The sequence below is a fragment of the Mustela putorius genome, unplaced genomic scaffold, assembly GCF_011764305.1.
Source record: "Mustela putorius furo isolate JIRA1106 unplaced genomic scaffold, ASM1176430v1.1 tig00003869_pilon_pilon_pilon, whole genome shotgun sequence".
NCBI classification, from domain to species: Eukaryota; Metazoa; Chordata; class Mammalia; order Carnivora; family Mustelidae; genus Mustela; species Mustela putorius.
Genome location: NW_025422021.1, coordinates 19,295,340 through 19,321,504, shown reverse-complemented (window position 1 = coordinate 19,321,504; position 26,165 = coordinate 19,295,340). Strand labels below are relative to the sequence as shown.

The window sequence follows — 26,165 nt, the reverse complement described above, 5'->3', positions numbered from 1 at the left end:
AAATGTTTTCTTATCATCAGAATAAGTTTATTGTAAAGAATTGTATTGAGAAGGTAAACAGATAAAAGTTATTAATAATTCCACCTATGAGGAATGTTGTGGAAAATTCTGGTGTGTTGCTGAAAATAATTCAGTATTCATTCCTGCTGATGACTGCCTTTTAAATCTGGTGAAAATCTTGTTTAAGATAAGCTGTCTGAATGATTTTTAGTCATACTTGTTTAACCCCTCTTCATTTGTAACCTCTATACTCAGCCTGGGATTCAATGATACATTTATTTCATTACTTAAAATACTCTGGATCTATAATCAATTCTAGAAAATATGTGGTCACTCAGCAGCCATTATTAACTTCTTTTCCCTAGAAAAGAGCTCCTCTGGCTCATTTTCTCCCATGGATTAGAGAATCCCTGTACTTCTCTTTTGCTGAGACTTTTAAGGCAAAAGGGTACATGCTTAGGCTACTCTTGTCAGATTCATTTTCTTTTCAAAATGCTTTAGTATCTTGATAATTGCTGCTATCAAAATACTTTCTTTCCTTATTATTGTTGTTGGGAAGTCATAGAAAAATATATTTTATTTGTGATAGTGTGTGACTTACTTAAGTTTCTTATAATTAAAATATTATAAAGTATCTGTCTACCCAATTCTTACTCTGTCAACAATGTTTCAGTCTCACTAAGGTGTATCAATTTTGGTGCCATCTTATCTGTCTTTAAAAACCCCATCTACTCAGAGCAGGACATCTAGGACACCATATTAGCATCCTCTTGTTTGAATTATGTCTCCTGTGGGGTCTGGGAATGAAGTGTAGTGCCTCAAAGTGTTAAAATCTGGCTGAGCTGGTTGGAGTGTACCTTGGATGAGTCTGTATAAGAAGTTGGCATCTTAGGCGAGATTCTTAATGTCCATTAGACTTGCAGCCTTTCAGGCTGTATTTTATACCAGTAGCCAGGTGTGGGCAGTGACACAGGGCTTAGGATATCTCTCTTACCGGCCCAGGGATCCAAGGCATTCAGTGCAAAACCTGGCCAGCAGCCCGAGTGAGTAGGAGCCATGTGACTCTGGTGAGTTGGAGTGTGCAATTGCCTCCTGCTTCAGAGCTACCTGATCCGAATACTAAGCAGAGCGAGTGCCGGGCTGAGTGTAGGACATTGAAGACACTGCAGAGAAAGGTGCTTATTCCAGAGGCATTACAAAACATGGAGATTAAAGACCAGGGAGCTCAAATGGAGCCGCTGCTGCCTACGGTAAGAGACAACCTGCTGTCACAGATTAACCGTGTTTGCTGCAGAACCTGTCAGGCAAGCGGTCCGCTGGCTAGATGCAGTGATCGTACTTTTGGGGTGGTGGATAGCTCCCACGACATATGGACAGGGGTCTCCTCCCATCTCGGGTGACTGAAATGCATAACGCAAAGCACATGATTTTTTTCCCCCTTCTTCTCAATATGGATGCACTACGGTGATGAAATGTCTCATGTTTGCTGCTGTTTGAAGAGATGGCTAGGTTTTAGCAGCAGGGGCAGCTGTGTGTCTCTCTTCCTGCCTGTTTCTGCCTATCTCTGTTTCTCAGGCTGTGCAGTGGTGGCTGAAGACCCTGCAAAGAAGCCCCCCGCCTCTTTTTTTTTTTTTTTTTTATCATATTCCATTCATGTTAAATTTCCTCTCTGTGCCTGATCCCCCGGCAGGGAGGTAAGGGAATCTGCTGCTGTTGCAGCTGCAGAGATTTAGCCTGCAGAAACCAGGGGAAAGGAGAACAGGAGGGTGTGTGTGTGTGTGTGTGTGTGTGTGTTTGTGTGTGTTCTGTCAGTCTCTTAAAAGGAAATGTGTCATGGTTCACATACAAAGAAGGTATGCATTTTGGGGGACAAGCAGACAATTTAGCTTAGAATATCTGAAAGGTTCCTGAATTGTTATTTTAGAAAAAGCCTGTTTATTTCTGGATCCTAAGACACCTCCCTAGATATAATTCTTGGGTAAGTAGTTGGTTTGCCTATCCTCTCCACAGTCTCTCTGGCTGGCTCACAGACTTTGTAGCTCTTCAGGCAACATCTTTCTCAGTCTGGAGCAGCTGATGTTGCTATGTGCAAGGGGAAAAAAAAAGAAAATAACAACAACAACAACAACGACAACAGTATTTTCTCGATGCAACAGAAATGCCAAATGTAAGCTTCCAGCCATCTATCAGCATTATCACAGCTCAGCTTCCAGCCATCTATCAGCATTATCACAGCTCAGAACAGCAGAAATTTCCTCTCTGCACCAAATCAGGAAGAGGGGCTGTTCTCAGCTCTGTGTTACTCAGGTTGGTGACCCACCTTGCAGACTAGGGACTGGCAGCAGGCTGTCCATATCCAAGTCCATTCCGAGGCTTTGAACACATCTTAACATCAAATGATACCTCGGAGGAGGGGGTGGGCAAATTCTGGGCCACTGTATTTTTAGGGCCTTACCTCTCCTGCTGGGCTCAAAATCTGCAAAAGATGCCAGTTTGCATCCGGAATTGGCTGTGGCTACTGAGCATGCTCAGTTTTCCTCAGGACGCTAGATTTGGGCCGGGAGGGAGCAGGAGGATGGGAAGAATGCAGGCATCACCACTGCGAATGGAGGCTAAATAAAAAGCAGGGCAGTGAGGGGGAAAAAGGGAGCATATCAATTAGCCTGCCTGCTTAAAAGTAGAGACATTTCTTTATGGACCAAAGCAGAGTTATTTTATGAAATGGAGAGTAAAAGATTTGTCTATCTTCCCAAACTTGAATCGATACATAAATTAGGATTCTGTGGGTACTCAGAATAAAGGATGGCAAGAATATCAGAGAACTACCATTTCTTGGATAAAAGGAAGGAACTATACATAGGAATTGAGGGATGGAGATTTAGGAAAAGTTAAGATATAGGGGAAAAAACCTTTTTTGGGGGGGAAGTGGTTTGGAAGTTGTCCTAGAAAAGCAGGTTGAAGTCAATCTTCATGTGGCATATGAGTTGTCACTTGTAGGAAACACTTAAAGGGTTTGGGACAAAATGAGGATTAACTGGAGGAATTTACAAGGGGATAACTTTACTGGGCTAGAAGGGCAATCAGTGTGTGACTTAAAGGAACAGAGAAAATACAAGGGTAGCTAGAAAAGAAGGTTTATAATCAGTTTGATGGAAATTTTTGAAGAGTCAAAAGTTGCATTTTATGTGGACAACGGCAGTACAGAATAGTTACATAGTTACATAGCTTAATGGCAAAAGAAGATCATGCTAGCAGTTCATTATATGAAAAATAAACTTGACAGATTAAAAGGATGCTGAATTACTACTAGGCTACTTTGATATTTATATAGTATTTTCAGCTTTTCCAATTGCTTTTATGCCTTTTTATTTCTTTTAGTTTTCAGAACAATCATGTTATATAAAGCGGATTTTATTATTTTATTTTAAAAATGAGAAATTGAGGCATAGGGAATTGGAAAAACATGTCTAAGGTCACACAGTATTGAAGCCAGGACTGGAATATAGGTCTTCTAAAACTAGTTCAGAAAAAAAGCACTCTTTCTTTCTTTCTTTTTTTTTTTTTACATTACATTATTAATCAGGCTTATCATAATCAGATCCTGGACTGGAGTTTTTATACTTGAAAGAGAAAGGAAGAAATAGCTTTGGACTCTGTTTTAGAAAATTAATCAGATGACTTTGCAAATAGTTATGTAAGAAGCAATATGGCATACTATTTAAAAGCAGTCTAGTAGGTCTCATTAGTAAAGATAGAATTAATCTTTTGAAAGTATGAAGCTAGGAATTTAGGATATTGCATAGGACTTCAAACTTTTCATTGACATTCAGAGTTGAGTTTGCTTCTAGGAGTAACCTGACAATCTTTAAATTATTAGACCATGGAAGATACTTCTAGGAGAATATTTTATAACAAACATTTTTATATCATGCCATTTAATTTTGGGTGGCCATTTAATTTTGGGTGATACTGTAGTGGTTCCATGTTGGATCCCTTCTAAAATTCTCTTTAAAAGGAACTTATTTTAACTTGAACTTGCTTATAAAACTGCCCTGAGGTGTGGAACTAGAGTAAAGATTGCTTTTTAAAGGTAATTTGTTGGTATAGAGTAGGTGGTGGAAGATAGCACCTTTTAAAATGCTAATTCTAGATTTCCAAATGGCCCAGTTTATTGCTTTATCAGGGAAAAAGAAGTTATGAAAAGTCTTTATTATTAAATTGGGGAAAGGGAAATGGGACTAAAATGTCTAAGTAACAAAAGAAAACATAACTTGGCTAAGTAATATTGGTATTTTTATTTTACTTAGATAGTAATTTAGATTATAATACTAATTTAATGAAAACATACTCTCATAGTAATGCATAGTACACACATAGTATAGTTATACATAGTAATACATAGGAAGCAAGATGTGTTATAAGAAACAAATTCTTTTCCTCTTTATAATTGGATTCTTACTCTACAATGGTGAGTGACCATAGAAATAAATGTATGTATAGGGTGCTAAGGTTGCTGATGAGTGGGAGAGTCTAAAGCCTACAAGATTAAGTTTATATTAAAGATATTGAGGTCAGATGAGGAAGTGAGATATTTTTGATGGAGAATTAGAAAATATCTGGACAAAGGTCTGGAACTCAAATAGTCAGTGAGTACGGCCACAAAAATATTCACACTTCCAGGTGTCATTTCTTCCCAACCTTGGAATGATGGTTGCTTCGGTAGTCTAAGCTGGGCGGAGACAGACTACAGTGCGTTGCATGATGCTTCGAGTGAATGGGGAAGTGTGGGTGCCGCGTTCTACCCTTTGTGTAGAGAAACTCCCCCCTTCCACATGTTCATACCTCATAGAATACATGACGCTGATCACTTGGCTTTCTGTGAGGATACCACTTTCAATCTGCATAGTAATATTAGTTAAGTTTTATTTATTTTTAGGTAAAATAAATGTAAATTAAAGTTCTAATATATTGTCTCACTTAAAGAGTTGTTTCAGATTCTCCTTAGAGATAAGTTGCTCTTATTTAGAAAAAAGAATTAACTAGTATTTATATGTCTTTTATGGAATCATAAATATTTTGGTCAGAAAAGGACTGGAGAGCTCAACGCCATATTTTGGGCTAACTCCTTAATTTACACGTGGTGAAATTGGATACCAAAGACATAAGAATGTGCATTTAAGGCCATTCTGCCTACACCAGTTAATGGCAGAGCTCAGATCTCTTGATTCTTTCTACCATTGTATAGTTCCTCCTTATTTTTTTTTTAAATTTTATTCATTTATTTGACAGAGAGAGAGAGAGAGAGAGCGCACAAGTAGGCAGAGTGGCAGGCAGAGGGAGAGGGAGAAGCAGGCTCACCCTGGGATCATGACCCGAGCTGAAAGCAGATGCTTAACCAACTGAGCCACCCAGACACCCTGTGTCATCCCTCTTCTAGCATAGGGTAAACATCTGAGCGCCAGATTAAAATGGTGATGGTAATTGGACAATCTTTACAAAGTAATAATAGGTACTGTCTCGGGCTCACACTAAGCGCAGATGTCTCTAGTCTTCATGATGATCCTGAAAGTTTGCTAATGTTATCCAGCCTTGCAGATAAGAAACTGAGGCTGGGAAGATTAAGTACCGAGGTTTACATAGCTAATAACTACTGAGCTAGAATTTGAAAATACTGCATCTAATTAAAAAGTGACTGTTCTCTTTAATTAGAACCAATTAAAAAATAAAAGGAACACCAATATAAAATGTGCTTTCTCATCTACCTCTTCAAAAGTGAAAGTACTCTGATATAAGATGTGATAAAATGCAGGCCGTATAGTACATGATTCCACTTATATAAAAACTTCAGAATAGGCAACTTCTTAGAGACTAAAGTAGATTAGTGGTTGCCAGGATCTGGGGCAAAATTGGGGAGTGATTGCTAACATCTATGTGTTTCTTTTTTGAGTGATGGAAATATTTTGGAATTGCATAGTGGTGATGTTTGTATAACATTGCAAATGATACTGAATTTTATGCTGCAAAATGTCGTATTTTACCTAAAAATATTGCAAAAAAAAATGTAAGTTATTGTTTAATCATTATCACTAAGTGGGAAAAAGGTGAGGATCTAAACAATTCTTATATAAGTCATATTTATATAAATAAAGAAAAGGTCTACTGGAATATATATTCATGAATATTTACAACTTACACATACATATATGCATATACTCGCAGGCACTTGCGCACGCACACACACACACACACACACACACAAACACATACCCTGGATAGTCTCTACCATAAAATTTATTCTTTTTGTCAAGACAATGCTGAGGTTGGTCAGGATTTCAGTAGACCTTGCAGACCTAGAGGTCTTTTGAAATCTATCTTTAAAGTTGAGTTAAGAGAGTATTAGGCATATCCTATATATGAGAGAGGAAGAGAACTATTTAACTTGGCTCAATTTTTTTTCCTCCCAATCATTTTTCTGAACTTTCTCTTGATCTACTTTAAACTTTAACATAAGGAACATCAAAACACCTAAATTTCTAGGAAAATGCATTTTTTTTACATTGTATATCACTGTGTTACCAGCAATTTTTTAACACAATTGTTGTTCTAGCCTCGTATCTTATATGTTACTGTGGACTACAGTAAGTCAAACTCCAAGGAAAACATTGATTCATTATCAGTCATTTATAGTGATTTTCAAAGTATGTTTCTTCTAAGATCTTATGATGCTTAAGGAGATTTCTTACATATCATAATAAATGCATATAATATATCATATATATAATTTAAATATCATAAAATTCTCCCATTGTAAATATACAATTCTATGATTGCCAGTAAATTTGCAGAGCTGAGCAACCATCACTGCAATCCATTTTAGAACATTTCATTGTCCCAAAAAGCTTTCTCTAGCTCATTTCTGACCCTGGACAATAATTAATCTACAGTTTGCTGATTTTCTTTTTGTTTCTGTAGATTTGCCTTTTCTGGACATTTAACATAAGTAGAATTGCACAATAGGCAGTCTTTTGTATCTGGCTATTTTCACTTAGGTGAACCATTCTTGACGCCCATTCATGGTGTAGCATGTATCAGAAGTTTGTTCCTTTTTTTTTTACTGTAAAGTATTATATTGTAAGGATGGAAGACATTTTGTTTATTGAGAGTTTGGTCATTTGTATAGTTTCTAACTTTAGGTTATTATAAATGGGGATGCTATAAATTTTCATGTGTAGATCTCCATGTGGACATATATTTGCATTTCTCTTGGGTAGAATCCTATGAGTGGAATAAATTAGTATAAGATTTCATGTATAATGTTCAAAGAAATTACGAGACTCATTTTCAATGAGGTTGTGCCATCTTACATATACCAGCTGCATTATAATATTAAGGTTTTGGCTTATCTACATTTTTGCCAACACTTGATATTTTCTGTCTTTTTGACTGTTCATTTTAATGACTGCGAAGTGGTATGCTCTTGTGATTTTGATTTGCATTTTTATAATGAATAATTGTCTTAGTCCATTTGGTCACTGTAACAAAATAGCATAAACTCAGTGGTTTATCAACAATAAAAATTTGTTTTGCACAGTTCTGGAGGCTATGAAGTCCAAGATCAAAAAGCAGCAGGTTTAGTGTCTGGTGAGAGCCCATTCCTGGTTTATAGATGGCTATCTTATGGCTGTGTTCCCACATGACAGAAGGAGAGGGGAGCTCCCTGGGGCTTCTTTTATAAAAGACTTACCCAAAGGCCCTACTATCTAATACCATGACTTTGAGGGCTAGGTTCTAATATACAAATTTTGAGGAAAAACATTCAGTCTACAGCAATAATGACATTGAATATCTTTTGATGTACTTATTAGCCATTTATTTATTTTCTTTGATGAAATGTCTATTAAAATATTTTATTCATTTTCAAATTGGTTGTTGTCTTCTTGACTTCTAAGAATTTTCTTATATATATATATTTGTATATATATATTGGATACAACTTCCTTGCCAGAAATATGATTTGTGGGGCACCTGGTTGGCTCAGTTGGTTGGGTGACTGCCTTTGACTCAGGTCATGATCCTGGAGTCCTGGGATGGAGTCCCACATCAGATTCCCTTCTCAGCCGGGAGTCTGCTTCTCCCTCTGACCCTCCCCATTCTCATTCTCTCCCTTTCTCAAATAAATAAATAAATAAATAAAGTCTTTAAAAAAAAAGAAATATGATTTGCAAATATTTTCTCACTGTCTAGCCTTGTCTTAACTTTCTTTTTTTTTCTTTTATTAATTTTTTATTTTTTATAAACATATATTTTTTATCCCCATGGGTACAGGTCTGTGAATCACCAGGTTTACACACTTCACAGCACTCACCAAAGCACATACCCTCCCCAATGTCCATAATCCCACCCCCTTCTCCCAAACCCCCTCCCCCCAGCAACCCTCAGTTTGTTTTGTGAGATTAAGAGTCACTTATGATTTGTCTCCCTCCCAATCCCATCTTGTTTCATTGATTCTTCTCCTACCCACTTAAGCCCCCATGTTGCATCACCAGTTCCTCATATCAGGGAGATCTTAACTTTCTTAATGGTGACTTAGAATGCAAAAGTTTTTAATTTTGACAAAGTGCAGTTTATCAATGTTTTCTTTTTTTTTGATTGTGCTTTTGGTATTGAATCTAAGAATTCTGCCTAAACCAAGCTCACAAAGATTTTTATTGTATTTTTTTCCCTAGGAGTTTTATAGTTTCAGTTCTTATGTGTAGATCAGTGATCAATTTTGAGTTAATTTTTGTGTATGGTGTGAGGTTAGAATCTAAATTCTTTACGTATATATATCCAATTGCCCAAGCACCTCTTGTGGAAAAGGCCACATTTTCCACTGAATTTTTTTGCCAGCTTTGTTGAAAGTAACTATCAGTAGAAGGTCATTTTTTTTTGGCTCTGAGTTCTGTTCTGTTTTTGTGCATTTCTTTACCCTAATTCCACATTGTCTTGTTTATTGAAGTTTCATAGTGAAATCTGAAATCAAGTAGTTTAGTGATTAAGTTCATCCTTGATCATTTTTCTTTTTTTTTAAATTTTTTATTTTTTATAAACATATATTTTTATCCCCAGGGGTACAGGTCTGTGAATCACCAGGTTTACACACTTCACAGCACTCACCAAAGCACATACCCTCCCCAATGTCCATAATCCCACCCCCTTCTCCCTAACCCCCTCCCCCCAGCAACCCTCAGTTTGTTTTGTGAGATTAAGAGTCACTTATGGTTTGTACAGGCAATACAATGGCACTAAATTCATATCTCTCAATAGTTACCCTGAATCCTTGTTATTTTTCTTAATTGTTTTGGCTGTTTTAGGTTCTTTGCATTTCCATATGAATTTTAGGGTCTACTTATTGATTTCTACAAAAAACCTGCAAAGATTTTGAAAGACACTTTTTAGAAATTTTTTATATTTAAAAAAAGATTTTTATGAACATATAATATATTATTAGTCCCAGAGGTACAGGTCTGTGAATCGCCAGGTTTACACAGTTCACAGCACTCACCATAGCACATACCCTCCCCAATGTCCATAACCCCACCATCCTCTCCCTACACTGCTCCCCCTGGCAACCCTCAGTATGTTTTGTGAGATTAAGAGTCTCTTATGTCTTATCTCCCTCCCAATCCCATCTTGTTTCATTTATTCTTTTCCTACTCCCCAAACCCACCACGTTGCATCTCCACTTCTTATCAGGGAGATCATATGATAGTTGTCTTTCTCTGATAGACTTATTTCGCTAAGCATAATACCCCCTAGTTCCATCCACATCGTTGCAAATGGCAAGATTGCATTTCTTCTGATGGCTGGAGATTATTCCATTGTGTATACATACCACATCTTCTTTATCCATTCATCCATTGATGGATATTTAGGTTCTTTCCTTAGTTTGGCTATTGTGGACATGTCTGCTATAAACATTTGGGTGCACGTGCCCCTTTGGATCACTACGTTTGTATCTCTAGGATAAATACCCAGTAGTGCAATTGCTGGGTCATAGGGTAGCTCTATTTTCAACTTTTTGAGGAACCTCCATACTGCTTTCCAGAATGGTTGCACTAGCTTGCATTCCCACCAACAATGTAGGAGGGTTCCCCTTGAAAGAGACTTTTTTAAACTTACAGATCAATTTGGGAAGAATTGCCATTTTGGCAATATTGAGTCTTCCAAAACACATACATGGACTATCTATGTATTTAGATCTTTAATTTTGTATGGGAATGTTTTGTAGTTTTATTTTATTTTTTTCAGTGAGGACCTCTATGTAGTATATCTAGGATGACATAAAAATTTCTGGATGCCATTTACATACAAGTTCCTATGTTAAGCATAGGCCATTTCCAAATATTTCAGGACTCCAGAAGTCTTCCAAGAGAATGGAAATAGTGATTAATCTATGGGATTGAGTGGGATAGTGTGAGAGCATATTATAGCCAAGGACTTGGTATGGTTTTGACTTAGTGATAAAGTTCTTACATCGGTATTATCAAGACTTGATCATTCATCATGAAAATTATGCTCTAAGGATCTAATAAGCAGATTTTCTTTTTAAGAAGTATTTTCCCATTGCATATTGAATGTGTTAGGTTGCTGGAGTGCCTCCAACATTTATTTGTATCTGTGCTGCTTCTTGCTTATTCTGAGAAATCAACATTATTTGGAGAAGTGATTGCTTCCTAATGACTTTTTTTTTTGGATTAATGGGGCTTCTATTTCAAAGATGATAACCTAGTCACATTCCAGAAAGCAAATGTTGTAAAAAGTACTTAGGTATATAACAACTACTGGATGGAATCAAAACAGCTCTGCTGATGAAGCACATTTCATTCATTATTGTTAGATTCACTGTTCCTTTCATAAGTACAGAGGTGATTTTCTGTTGATATTTAAACTGCTCCTCTTAAATCTTCTGATTTTCTCAGAAATAAGATTGCGGTTAAAAAATGGAAAAACATGAGGACATCAAGACATAGACCTAATGTATAATTTAATTTGTTATTTAAGTGCATATCATGTACTTTGTGTTTTATTAATGACTAATGTTATGATATAAATGCCTGCCAAAAAATCTGATATTATATAATTTTACAAAGCACTTTCAGGAGATACTTTTTTTCCTCCTAAACAAAGGGATTGTTATTGAAACTTTATATTCAAGAAGCACTTCATCAGAATCATTATGTGGGCTCATTAAAAATATAAGTTCTGGGCCTTACTCAAACTTGAAGACTCGAATATCAAAGAAGTGGTGCCAATAAACAAGAAATAAAAACTGTCTAGGTGATTCTTATGTACACTGAAGTTTGAGAATATCTACCTTAAAAAATTAACTGAAAACTTACTATAATATGTCTGAATTGGTTTAGCTGTGGGAATGCTAGAAGACCAAACCTTGCCCCCCCCAAAAATAAATAAATAAAGAGGGGTATTTTTTGTAGGGCATAATGGATTACAAAACTGCTTACTGCTCATTTTACTCACTTAGCATTTATTACATATTACATATCACTTTGTAATTTATATGTGTATATAAAATTTTACTCATATATAAATACACATCCATATAACTTGTTTCCTTAAATAGAGAGCTAGATTCTTAAAAGCAGAGTCTATTTCACATAATTTTGTGCTGCTCTCTAACAGTGCCAAGTGCATGCAAGTCCTTCTTATACATATCATGGGTAATATAATAAGCAGCAACACTAGTAGACATCACTTGTCAAGAGCTTAAACCTTGGATTCAGACCATTATAACTGTTCTAACTGAGTATGTACCCAGCTTTGGCAAGTTTCCCAACTGTTCAAAGCCTCATTTTTCTTACCTATAAAATAGGAATGATAACAATAATAATATCTACCTCAGGTTCATGAGAATCGATGAATTATATATGTATAATGTACATAATTATGTATACACATTTATGTATGAATTATACTGTTTGGAGTAATTACTCAAAAAATGACAGCTATCATTGTTATGACTACTGGAGTAATATTCTCATTTGAATGAAAATAATTGTACCGAAGATTTTATACCCAATATGCATAGTTAATTCAATAATGAATTATTGATTTACTAATGCTTATGCAATAATTTGAGTTATCCTTTTGACAGTAAGAAGATGCAAACCAATAATATAATTTTTTAGTATAATAGAATACATTTTTCCTAACTTGAAAATTAATACTTATTTTTTAGAGGTTAGAAAACACAGAAAAGTAAATATAAAAGAAAACATTCGTTTTGTTATTTTTTTAGCTTTTTGTTTTGAGATAAATTTTGCACTTACACAATAATTGCAAAAATAGTACAGAGTTCCCATATAGCTTTCATTCACTTTGCCATAATGTTAACATCTTACATAACTATAGTTAATAATCAAAAAGAAATGAAAATTCGTGCAATTCTATTTACTAAACCACAGTACTTATTAGGATATCAAAGAACTAACGTCATTTTTCTGTACCAGGATCTCATTTTTCTGTTCTAGGCATCATGTCTCTTTAATCATCTTCATTGTGAGTTGTGAGTTATTCAGTCTTCCCCTAGCTTTCATAACCTTGACACTTTTGAAGCGTACAGGGCTTTTTAAAATTTTTTTATTTTTTTAGATTATCTCTCCATTTGTGTTTGTGAGGTTCTAATAATAAGATTGGGGTTATGTATTTATTTTCAAGAATACCACTGAAGCGATGTTTCTTTCTCAGTGAGTTATATCAGGGGATAGATGATGTCTTATTTTGGGGGATGTTAACCTTGGTTATAGGGATCTCTGCTGGGTTTTTGACTGTAAAATTAAAAATCTCCCCTTTGTGATAATGAATATCTTGGGAGAGATATTTGAAGACTACTGCAATGTCCTATTTTTCCTCAAACTTTTGGCCACAAATTTTAACATTAATCGGTGACTATTTCTTGCTTATTATTTATATATTACTGTGGTGTTTGCCTATTGGTGATTATCGGTTTCATTCCTTCTGCATTCAGAAATTAAGATTTTTCTGTAGGGAACAGCTTTCACTTATCCTCCATTTATTCATTCAATTGCTCATTTCAGTATGGATTTGAGCTATTTATTTTATTTTCTGGGCCATATTCTAACACTCTCACTTCCAATTTCGTTGCTTTAATGTTTTCATCTTTGGACATTAGGAGCTCCTTCAACTGGCTCTCGTCCTTTCAACATGCTCTCATTCTTTTTTGAGCACTTAGTGTCCGGCACTGAGATTTCCCAGGGTCATCTTGTATTTTCTGTGCCTCAGCCCTGGAATCCATCATTTCTTCAAGGAGCTACTAGGCTAATTTTTGAGGCTATTATAAATACTGCCAAAATTCCTTCCAGAAAGATTATATAACCAATTTTTATTTTCACCAGAAGGCTCACAAGCATTTTAAAAATGTTGGCAATTGACAATGTTTTGCTAACTCTTTTGTATTCCATTTCCAACTTTACTATAGGTAGTGTTTCTCTATCAAGTATTTTTTTTTTTTAATCACAGTTCGGAATCTGTTGAACTATCTGAAAATTCTTTAGTTTGTTCACCTCCCTCAAATTATTACCAAAAATGCTGCTTATAGTTACTAGCTTATCTTTTTTTTTTTTTTTCCCATACAGGGCTCCATTGTACATTGAAGGTATGAAACTCTAGTCCCATCATTGCAGAGCCATACCACATACCATTTTGGCCATGAAAATTTTCAATCATCTTTGAATGAATGAAATCATTCACCTACCTCTTCAAAACCACAGACATTCTTTAAAAATTTTTTTCTTTAAGAATGAAGCTCAGAGAGGCCCAATTCAAAAGGTGTTTCAGTGTCTTATGCTCTTTCTCCGCCTAACTGATTATTAGTCTATGATAGGCACTCAGGTTTTATTTGTTGCAACTAGATGATTCTTATGTACAGCACTTTCATCTTTACCACTCCTTAAGAGGAGACTGTCATTCTTATTTGAGCCATCCAGGACCTCCTTTCATATCACCAAAACCATATCGAAGAAGTACCTGAAAATCCTGGTGACAAACTTGACAGAAGTAAAATTCTTAGACCTTCTATATGTTGTTACTTAAGTAAAACAAGATTTGGACTGTGCTCATTACTCTCCGATTTAATAATTCTTTTTGTCTTTATGTGGCTTGAAAAATACAATTAATTCTTAAGAACTGAGATTCGGGTAAATCTACTTTAATTCAAATAATTTAGTAAACAGTTATATGACAGTAATTGTTTTCCATTTGTCTTGGCATTGTAAGCTAGTAGTTTCTATTTAGTCTTTAGCATAAATATCCATTATAAATGGTTATCATAAGAGCTAAACAACCACAAATCTTGTACATCCACTCTCTTAGCTAGATATTAGAAACTGTTTAGTCACCAGTGCCAGTCTAACAAAGGAGCTGTAATTTCCAGTACAGACCATTTCTGTAATACAAAGTAATATAATATTTTGCCAAATCTTTATAAGGACAAAATGTAGAAATGATGAACTTAATATTGACTTCATCCATTTAAAAGATCAGTGAAGTTTTCTTGTAATTCAGGAAATTCTAACTATGGTAAATCCATTGAAAACATGCTGAATTAACCTTGAACCCAGCTTTTTAAAGATCAGCCTTTCATGAAATTACTTCAAGTAGCTTTTAATTTCACTTATTCCCTTTCATGATTTAAAAACATTATTCCATTTCTTTTTGCATACTTAAACTTCCTTATAGCTCTTCGACTAAGAATATTGAATTACATGCCTTTCTCATCTAAATGAACTCCCATTTTTAGAAATGGTTGCATGGTCTGGCACAGGTTAAGAAAGGGCTTATATTTTTAATTTCCTAGGACAGTGATATATCTCAATGCAAAGTATATGGTTAGCTCAGGAGCTCTCTTAATTTCAAGTAGGCCAAATATTTTAGAATGAATTCTATACCCTAACTTCATGATTCCATTGAAACTTTTGACATTAGAATCAGTTTTTCTTGGAAAAATACACTTTCCTGGTGTTTCTCTTGGTTCTGAAAATACCTTGAAGAGAGAATAAAAAGGCTTCAAAAGTTTATTGAATTGCAGATTTTCCATGAAACAATAATTTGGTAATTAATGTTTCAATAATTTATAAACATATATTTACATTTATCTAAAAAAATCTTATTTAGGATTTAGCATATTTAGAAAGCAAGAAACAAGAGTGCTTTACAAAATGCAATTGAACTTAAATACAAACATTAATATATGAAAGGTTCATATATTTTAAAGAATCTAAAATTTTAACAGAGTCCGTTACATTAATTACCTTTATGGCAGCCTTCCTATTAGATGAGAATGGAGGAGGTAAACAAGCAGCTTTTCTGTCTTTTAAGAAATGCAGCAAAGATTCCACCTACGTAGGAAGGTATAGTAAAATGTGCCAATCGTGGGCTTAAGAAACATTTTGCACTGTTTTAATAATAATGTCTTTGTGCAGGGGCGCCTGAGTGGTTCAGTGGGTTAAAGCTTCTGCTTTCAGCTCAGGTCATGATCCCAGAATCCTGGGATTGAGCCCTGCATCAGGCTCTCTGCTCGGCAGGGAGCCTGCTTCCCTTCCTCTCTCTCTGCCTGCCTCTGCCTACTTGTGATCTCTTTCTGTCAAATAAATAAAATCTTATAAAAAAAAAGTTTTTGTGCAGACAATCCACGAAAAAGAGAGAATAAGATCAGTACAAACAAATAAGACAAAGATAATTCGGATTATCTTTTTAAGTCAATAGTTTCAGTATTCTGTGGCCGTTTATGAAATGGTCAGTCAGGTGTGGCCACAAAAAGAGACACAGGAGAGGGAGAGGAAGAAAAAAATTTCCATTCTTTGCGACCATTCTTCAAAGACAAAACAAACACACAAACTAAGCAAAATAAAATTTATTGATTAAAGATTTGGGGGCCTTTTCGGACTACAATTAGAAATGACAGGGACGCCTGGGTGGCTCAGTTGGTTAAGCAGCTGCCTTCGGCTCAGGTCATGATCCCAGCGTCCTGGGATCGAGTCCCACATCGGGCTCCTTGCTCGGCAAGGAGCCTGCTTCTCCCTCTGCCTCTGCCTGCCATTCTGTCTGCCTGTGCTCGCTCTCTCTCTGATTAAAAAAAAAAAAAAAAAAAATTAAAATAAATGACAATGAGGTTACAATAAGATAAGGACAGATGGATCTTAATCCAGCTAGCATTTCACAAAAGAGATTAGGCATGTGAGAGTTAGAGACCATTTGATTTTCGGAAGTAACAATCGAATACTCAGAAACAATTGAGGAGGACATTATGCTAAGTGAAATAAGCCAGACACAGAAAGACAAATACTACATGATCTCACATATATGTGGAATCTAAAATAGTCAAACACACAGAAGCAGCGAGTAGAAGAGTGGTTGCTAGGGGATGGAGAGAAGAGTGTATGGGGAGGTATGGGTCAAAGGTACACAGTTTTAATTATGCAAAATAATCAGGAGATTCTCAGAAAAGCCATGTTTTACTGACAAGCCTCTGGAGAGGGACTTGCTACATGCAATGCAGGGGCAAGGGGAAATGCTATCTTTTGATCAGATGACAGAGGACAGAGCAAGGAAAAGTTAAGGCCAGAGCCTTTATATGGAAAAGAAGGGCAAGGCAACGCAGGGTAAACAGTTTAGAATTGTTGGTTTAAATAATTCTGGTGGGCTTTGCCTGTAGAGGTGTCTCTGGTTGTCTGGCACCTGGCCCTGGGATGATTTAGGGTAGGAGAATCATTGATTTGGTTGTGTGAGTTAGAAGAGGAGGAAGTTGGTGGTATAGATTTGGGATTGGTTGGTTTATATATGAAAAGTTTATTTGTAAGCAGGTTGCTAATTATCTTTGGGATTTAGCTAGCCCTGAAAGGGATAGTCCTCGTGGGTCTCTAAGGCCCCAAATGCCCGATCATCAGTAATATCGAAAATAGGAAAATATATTTACTGTACATGGTCCCGTGATGAATGGATTCCAAGTAGACAAAACTAGAATCTACAAAAACACAGAACCAATGGGTATCCTCTATTAATCTATAAATTCTCTTTTAAAAGGAAATGGAAAAAGAGTACCTGTCAGGCTAAGTGTGACCTTCCCACCTTATCTACATCATGTATAGGAAGGATTTAGTTTTATAGCTCCCATGGAACTATGGACGTTGATGGAAATTTTATTTTAAAATCCCAGATACTATTTTTTTTATAACACACAATCTCTTGTGATAATATTTGCCTATAGCTAATGTAAGTTTATATATAAAACTTAATAAAGAGAATATATATAGGGGAGATAACATATAATTCTGATTAGCTTCCCCCTGATTTTTCTCCCCAGTCTTTCACAAGTAGATTAGTGATTATTTTATGTTGGTCTGACTTTCTAATAATGTATTCCTTTCTGATAAGCCATGGCAGTGGTATTATATTATATGAATAAAGATACAAGAGTTCACCGTTGATTATTTTGGATAAAACCTGCTCAAGAAAACACTGTATTGTTTGGACTTGGTTATATTTTCAAGAAGTTAAGATTTTAGAAAATGTAATATTCCCAAAGAATTTAGTTTTGGCTGAACATTCAGATTGAAAACCAAGTAAGGTAATTTTACATGAATCTGAGAGCCAGTCAAAATAAAGAGCAATGAACATTTATCAAATGCAGAAAATGTGTTTGGAAACTTTTTAAACCTTACTCATTTTTGTTCACCTGAATTAGATATAAAACTGCCTTTAGTAAGAGGAAGGATTTACCTTTGAAAGAGGGAAAGGAAATAGCCTAAGCAAAAGGCAATTCACTAGAGATAACTTCTATTAATGTACTACATGACTGTTCTGTGAATTGAATCTAGTTTTTTTTTTCTTTTTAGATTTTATTTATTTATTTGACAGAGAGAGAGATCACAAGTAGGCAGAGAGGAAGGCAGAGAGGGAAGCAGTTTCCCCGCTGAGCAGAGAACCTGATGCAGGCCTTGATCCCAGCACCCTGGGATCATGACCCTAGCCGAAGGCAGAAGCTTTAACCCACTGAGCCACCCAGGCGCCCCTGAATCTAGCTTTTAAAAAGGTTTAGCAGAAGCTTAAATTTCCACAAATATAATAGTTAACTATATGCAAAACTTATCTATTGCCCCAAATTTTATAAAACTCCTAGCTTTATGAACTAGTTTCTAGTGCTGGTGGGCTTTTTTGGAAAGTCCATGTAATTTCTATGATCCGTTTATAATGTGCCTACAGATTAATTGATTAAGTTTCCACAAGAGTCAAGTTCAGAAGTAGGCTAGCAATGTATTTTATAAGTAGCTGGGCATGAGTCTGTCTCGCATACTAGACTGTGCCTGAATCATGTCTGTATCCTCAAGTGCCTGGTACATGACCTGGCATATAGTAGAGGTATACTATAAAAGGTGTGTTGAGTTAAAAAAAAAAAAAAAGCACGTTTTTTGACTATATGGTGATGGCTTATAATGCAAATTTAGAGTACCCTCTGTTTAGACCCCTTGGCTTAATCCCATTAAACACTAGCTACATTTCTTTGTGATGTTCTTCAATTTTAGCAGTTAAATTTAGTAATTCCTTTAAGTCAAACTGACTCTTAGGGTGCTAAGAATAAAAAAAAACGCAAAAATTTCTCTTCAACTTGTTTTTATCAGTTTGAATTTTGTATCAAAATACATGAGAAATATTTTGATGTTGTGAAGCAGAAAATATTAGGCTAAATTAATAGTTTTTTCCATTATAATTCCTGGTAGTATGGAAGTTTCTATATATACGTTGGAGCTCAAATTCATACTTTTACAGACCATTAACTGATTTGGAAGTTCTATGTGGGAATCAGAAGAGATTGGAGGATGTGTTTTCAAATGTCTAAATAAGTAAATACATATTTTGTAATCAGTATTTCTGATAATGCTGTCAAATTTTAGCTAGCAAATGCTTTCTCCCTTGTAAATTAAATTAGTTCCTTCAAAATGAGACAGAAGCAATACCACAGATATTTTTATCTTTGATATATTGACAAAAGCTTATGGAAAGCCTAGCTACTATGATAAGAAAACATTTTACATTTGTTGAAATTCTTCCTTTTGCCCAGTTTTTGTATGTGTTGTTTCCGGAATTTTCAATATCTTAGGTAACAAGATAATATAATTTCTAACATTTTCTTCATTTATCCACGTTCTAAAATAGGTACTGTTCTTGTAGGGGTTGCATATCTTTTATGCTCAGAGATTTTAGAATAGCTTTTTAAAAATCAACTTTTTCTTTTTCTGGTATGATTATACAGGATCTTCCTAATTGAAGACTTAACAAAATCTATTATGGTTGTTCTTCCACTTGGAGATATCAAATTACTCTGATTTAACTTTGAAACTAGGTAGTTCTTTGGAACCAAGTATTTAGCAACATTTACGTGCCTATCATGTTTAATCATGTTATAATTCTTCAAATAATTAAACTAATTTCAGGTATTTCAACATCTGTTAGGATGATTGTCAAGGAACATATTTATTTTCATGTCCAAATTAGAGGTGATTAAACCATGAAGAATTTGAAATATTAATTGATAATCAAGATGATAGTCTAAATCTGTGTACAAGTCTCATTTTTTATGGACATGACTATAATAAAAGGAACTTTTGGATGTTGTTTGACCAATATTTGAGAACATTTAATACAAAGTGATTTCTATTTATTTATTTATTTAAAGATTTTATTTATTTATTTGACAGACAGAGATCACAAGTAGGCAGAGAGGCAGGCAGAGAGAGAGAGAGAGAGAGAGGGAAGCAGGCTTCCTGTGGAGCAGAGAGCCTGATGTGGGGCTCGATCCCAGGACCCTGAGATCATGACCTGAAGGCATTCAGCAAAATCTGAAACTAACTTCAAAGCCGATTTAGAATAAATGTATAAATTAATCTGTTCAAGAAAAGAATTGGAAAAAGATATAAGCACAACATAGTTAGGGGGATGATTAGTTATCTAATGTGTTCTTGTTAGGGAAAAAAGGAAACCTAGATTCATTGAATTAAAAATGAAAGTTATAGGGGTGCCTGGGTGGCTCAATGGGTTAAAGCCTCTGCCTTCAGCTCAGGTCCTGGGATCTAGCCCCACATCGGGCTCTCTGCTCAGCCGGAAGCCTGCTTCCCCCCTCTCTCTCTCTGCCTGCCTTTATGCCTACTTGTGATCTCTGTCTGTCAAATAAATAAATAAAATCTTTAAAAAATGAAAGTTATAAAATATTACATATTGTATAATTCCATCTATATAAAACTTAAAAATCAAGAAATACTAATCAGGACAGTGATGACTCTGGGGAAGAGAGGAATGTACTTCAAAGTTTCTTGGTCTGGATGGTGGTCACCAAGATGTGTTTATTTTGTGATAACTCAGTGAGCTGTAAAACTTGTGACCTCTGTGTATTTATATATGTGTGTCATATTTCAATAATAAGGTAAGAAATTTTTAAAAAATATTTATCAATTAATGCATGGATGAATTAACAAATGAATATTAAGAAAGGTTTCTTTCTCATTTAGCTGAGGCATCAGCGGAACTTTGGCTTTGTCCCTTACCATGATTAGCAAATTTGTTAGCAAGTTTATGACCTGGGTTTGTAAGTTGTACTGGTTTGTTGCATTGACGTTCACCTGTAGTGATTCTTAGTTTGTTTGTAAAATATTAACCCTAGGTTGAAATTAGCAGATAAGTTTTTTACAAACTACTCTCAGATTTTAAAGCTTGTAATAAAATTGAAAAGGAAATGAAAGCGTTAGTATGACATTATTGACATTTATAGTAATTCTCTTTCGAGCTATTTTTTTCTAGATTCAATTTCTTTAAAATTTGAATATAGATAATTTCTATTTGTGGATTTCATACATTGTAAAACTTCTTTCCATCATCCAGACAGCATATAGATTAGACAGATTAGATAGATTAGATAGATTGGGTTAGAGCAGTGGGACTAGTGTCTATGACCCAGTAATAGTACTTGGGGCTGAGCAAGATAGCAGCCCAATTAAATAGCATGATAACGGTTTTTAAAAAGCTCTTTGGTTCTTTTACAATAGCATCTATGCATTTTTCAAAATATTATTGTATCTATGGACTAATTTCTTCCTCCTCCCTCCATATATCTGTGAAGTAAGTAGCATAGGCAGTATTATTTTCTAGAAAATGTGATCAACAAATTCAGGTTCAGTTGGACATTTGACCATCATGAAATAAGTTAATGGCAGAACCAGGACTAGAACCCAAATACCTTACATCTTAACTTGATCAACATTTTTCTGTTATTCTGTGAAATGGCAGAGTTACCTTATAATTTCCTCAGGTGAGGTTGCAACTGTATTTTCTCAAACAGATATCTTACATAGTCTGCTAGCTCACTCATTCGCTTACTCATTCAGATATTTTTGGAAGACATACACTGGGTGTCATTGGGTCTTAAGGACCTAGCGGATTTCATTTTTGCATATAAGCTTGGTGTTTACTTGGCAAGAACTTTGATATTATTTGATATTATGATATTTATTGGAGTATTATTATTGCTGAGACTCTAATAATTGAGAAGTAGGACTAAGAATGTTCTTTAAAAACATAACATTCTTCAAGCTTTAGAAAATCAATGTAATGAACTTGTAAAAAACACAGAATCTAAGATTTCAACTAATCACCATGTTGACTGCTGGACTCCTCTAGTGTTTGCAGAATTAACCTTTGTTTTCAGCTTGGTATTTATGCTTCCAGACCTGGCATGTACTTGTGCTTTTTTATTTAAGCAATATTCTGGAGATCTATGCATGTTAGATGGTTGATCTATTTCATTATTTCACTATATATTCCATAGTCAATGTTAACTATTTCCTATTATGGGCATTTAGGTTGTTTTCAAAATTTGTTTTCTTTTTAAACAATGCCTCAGTAAAAAATGTATGTATGTTCTTTGGAGTAGGTACTGAGATGTCTATTTGCATTGAAATTTTTAATAAGTACTGAGAAAATGATGCTTCAGGTTGACTAATCCAATTTTTGTGTGTTCTATGAGATATTTTGTTAACCTATGCCTTCTCCCAAATGTGATATCATGTAAAAAATTTGTTTTCCAATCTAATGGGTTAAGATATGTGATCATTTTCAAATTTGTATCTCTGTAGAATACTATTATTTAGATCTTTTTTTAAATCCATGCCTTCTCCCAAGCATAATATAAAAACTTTTTGTTTTGCCAATCTAATGGATAATTTTTAAAATTTGTATTTCCTTAGAATATATTTTTAAGTTTATTGTTCATTTCTTCCTCTGTGAATTGCCTATTCATACTTTTTGTCCACTTAAGAAAAGACTATGTTTTTCTTGTATATATATATATATATAATTTTTTTTTTTAAGATTTTTATTTGTTTATTTGACAGAGAGAGGCACAGCTAGAGAGGGAACACAAGCAGGGGGAGTGGAAGAAGGAGAAGCTGACTTCCCGCTGAGCAGGAAGCTGGATGTGGGGCTCGATCCCAGGAACCTCTGATTATGACCTGAGCCAAAGGCAGACACTTAACAACTGAGTCACTCAGGCATCTATTTCTTGTATATTCTCAAAGAATTCTTATAGATTTAATATTTGTCTGTTGATTATATTACACATTTTATTTTAAGGTCTTGCCCACTTATCTGTGGTATTCTTTCTATAGAAGAGTCTCGTGATGTAGTCAAATTTATTAATCTTTTCGTTTGTCATTTTTTGCCTTTTGTACTTAACTCAAGTTCAAAAATACAATATTTTCATGAATCATATTAAAATTTTTTTGTTCTTTAACCTAATTAGACATATTTTTGTAGTGCTCTGAGACATGCATTTGTCTTTATTATTCTTCAAACCTAATATTAAAAACCTAACCTTTTTATTTTGGAATAAATTGAGATTTACAGAAAAGATGCAAAGATGCAGAGTCTCTAAATACCTTTACCCAGTTTCCTCTAATGTGTTCCCTCTAACATCATACCTGGTGCATTTGTCAAAACTAATAAATTAACATTGATATCTTAATTTCAACTATATTACAAACTCTATTCAAGTTGCATCAGTTTATCCACTTATGCTCTTTTTCTGTGCTGGGATCTCATCTAGGACACCATGTTGCATTTGGTATTCATGTCTCCTTGGCCTCCTCTAAGGAGACTCTCTCTTTCCTTGTTTTATTTTTTTTAAATTTTTTTTATGACCTTGATAGTTTTGAAAAGTATAAACCAGATATTTTCTAGAATGTCCCTCAATTTGGGTTTGTCTGATGTTTTCCTATGATTAGACCGGGATTATGTGAATTTAGAAGAATATCACAGAGGTGAAGTGCTCTTTGTATTACATCTTACGAGTGGTACATGCTATCAACATGACTTATCTTTGATGGTGTTAACCTTGATGACTTGGTTAGAATAATATTTGCCAGGTTTCTCCATGGTTAAGTTGCTATTTTATTCTTTTTTTTTTTTAAAGATTTTATTTTATTTATTTGACAGAGAGAGGCACAGTGGGAAAGGGAACACAATCGGGGGAGTGGGAGAGGGAGAAGCTGGCCCCCCAGTGAGCAGGGAGCCTGATGTGGGGCTCAATCCTAGGACCCTGGGATCATGACCTAGCTGAAGGCAGACACTCAATGACTGAGTCACCCAGGCACCCCAGAGTTGCTATTTTATTCTTTACATACTTTAGTTTTTGGAAGCAAGTCATTATTAGGTCCAGTCTACACTCAAGAGAGGACACTTTACCTCCTGGGAGGGAAGAAGTATTTATGTAGGTTATTTGAAATTCTGCTTCTTCTTCTTCTTCCCTTTTTTTTTTTTTTTTAAGACTTTATGTGTTTATTTAGAGAGAGAGAGAGAGAGAGAGAACATGAACAGAGGGAGAGGGAGAAGCAGACTTCCTGCCAAGCAGGGAGCTTGATGTGGACTCCATCTGAGGACCCTGGGATCATGACCTGAGCTGGTGGCAGACACTTAACCAACTGAGCCACCCAGGCCCCCCTGAAATTATTCTTTAAGAAAGACTTATCCTTTCTCTCCTATTTATCTATTTATCCAGACATTTATTTGTATCAATACAAACTTAGCATATTTATTTTATGTACTGACTTATAATACAATACTGTATTATTTATTTTGTTGCTCAAATTGTTCTAACTTTCACCATTGGGAACTTTCAGGTTGGCTCCTAATAACTTTTTGTTGTTGTTGTTTTGAGAGATTATGTTGAATTAAGGGAAAAGATACATACCTATGTCATGGATTAAAAATCTCAAAAGTAATAACCTACACAAATATACCTATTTTTCCAACATATTGACATTTTGCTTTAAAAATACTTATATGAGGAAGTGGAGATGCAACATGGGGGGTTAAGGGGTAGGAGAAGAATAAATGAAACAAGATGGGATTGGGAGGGAGACAAACCATAAGTGACTCTTAATCTCACAAAACAAACTGAGGGTTGCTGGGGGGAGGGGGTTGGGAGAAGGGTGGTGGGGTTATGGACATTGGGGAGGGTATGTGCTATGGTGAATGCTATGAAGTGTGTAAACCTGGAGATTCACAGACCTGTACCCCTGGGGATAAAAATATATTATATGTTTATAAAAAATAAAAAAAATAAAGGAAAAAAATACTTAAAACTTTAAGTGATAGAGGGCATTTCATTTTTTCAGGATTCTTTTGTATTTTGGCAAGTCCCTCTTTAAAATTTTTTCAACCTATTACTGTCTAACTATATTTTAGTGACAGGGTATTAAATAGTGAATGATCTGTTCACTGTTTATAAAAGTTGGTAAATTAAAACAAAATATCCAAAAACAAGAAATATGGAAGCAATGCTGCTCAAGAATTATATAATTATTTGTTTCTAAATAAGTGAGGATGTGTAGAATATATTATTGTGACATTATATATATATTATATATAGTGACATTATATATATAATATATATGTTATATATATTATATTATTGTGACATTATACACATTATAAAATGTGACCACTATTCAATAATTTATTCAGAATTCTTAAAAATCTCTCACCTTTGAGATTGCATTCTAATAATATGTGTAAGAGTGTAACTCATATAAAATTGAATATCATTTTTGCATAAGAATGATAGCTTTGAAATACTGTTTGGTGCATACTATCATTCAAAAATTTCTCATTTGATGCTAAATATTCAAGCCAATAAAAGTTAGAACTCAGAAATAGAACATTCTTTTGTAAGAATTTTTAAAAAATGTAGTTTGCTTTATAAATATACAGCTATATTTTGAAATGCATAGGTATTCTTAGTTAATACAGGTGTTTATTTATTTTCACATGATGAAAGCCAAAACTCATTTAAAATAAAAATTGAGAATGTTATGGTCTTAAAAATAATGACCCGAACATGGGGAATGTATGCTATGTCATCAGATTTACAAAGATTTATAATTTGCTGGATTCAAAGACATAACATTTCAGATGATATTCAATATGTATTTGATTTTCTTTCTACTTTAGCTACTTTATCGTCATTAAAATGTTGTCTAGGTGTAGCAAGTTATGATAATGAAAACAATAAATTTAAAGCACTATAGAGTAAATGAAGTTCCCCTCTGACTATTTCTTAATTAGTTAATCTATTTGGATATATGGTGGAAAGATAAAGGACTCTTATGTTAACTAGAGTTACTCTGAACGTCCGTTTATTTGTCTGAAAAACAGAAATCTAATAATAGCTATTTTGCATGATTTTTGTAGGTATTTTATATGGCACATAAAAAAGAGCCACAAATGTTAATTCCCTCCTTTTCTGCTACGCCATACAAAATTTATAAAAATAAAAATGTTCCATAGTCTATCCAGATTTTTTCTGGATTTAGTTGAGTAAATCCCCATATTGAGTAAATTCCCCATATTTGATCTAGTTAGATCACTAGAATATATGTAAAGAATCAATAAGAAGAGAAAGTCCATAGGAGTTATAATAATAATAATAATAATAATAATTTTTTACAATGGAGCAAATGTTAATAATTGGCTGGGAACATGTTTTATCAAATTATAACACCAACTTTTTATTACATATGATATATGATATGAAGATAGACATT

The 26,165-nt window shown here is 34.5% G+C and overlaps 1 protein-coding gene across 1 annotated transcript in view; it reads left to right on the top strand.

Moving 5' to 3' along the window:
• Positions 1-997: 997 nt before the first annotated feature.
• The window catches only part of SLC4A10 (solute carrier family 4 member 10), a 312,033-nt gene continuing 286,865 nt past the window's right edge, over positions 998-26,165 (top strand). Inside the window, exon 1 of the mRNA XM_004743945.3 lies at positions 998-1,250. Coding sequence (XP_004744002.1) covers positions 1,203-1,250 — 48 coding nt within the window. The 5' untranslated portion in view covers positions 998-1,202. The remainder of the gene's footprint in view (positions 1,251-26,165) is intronic.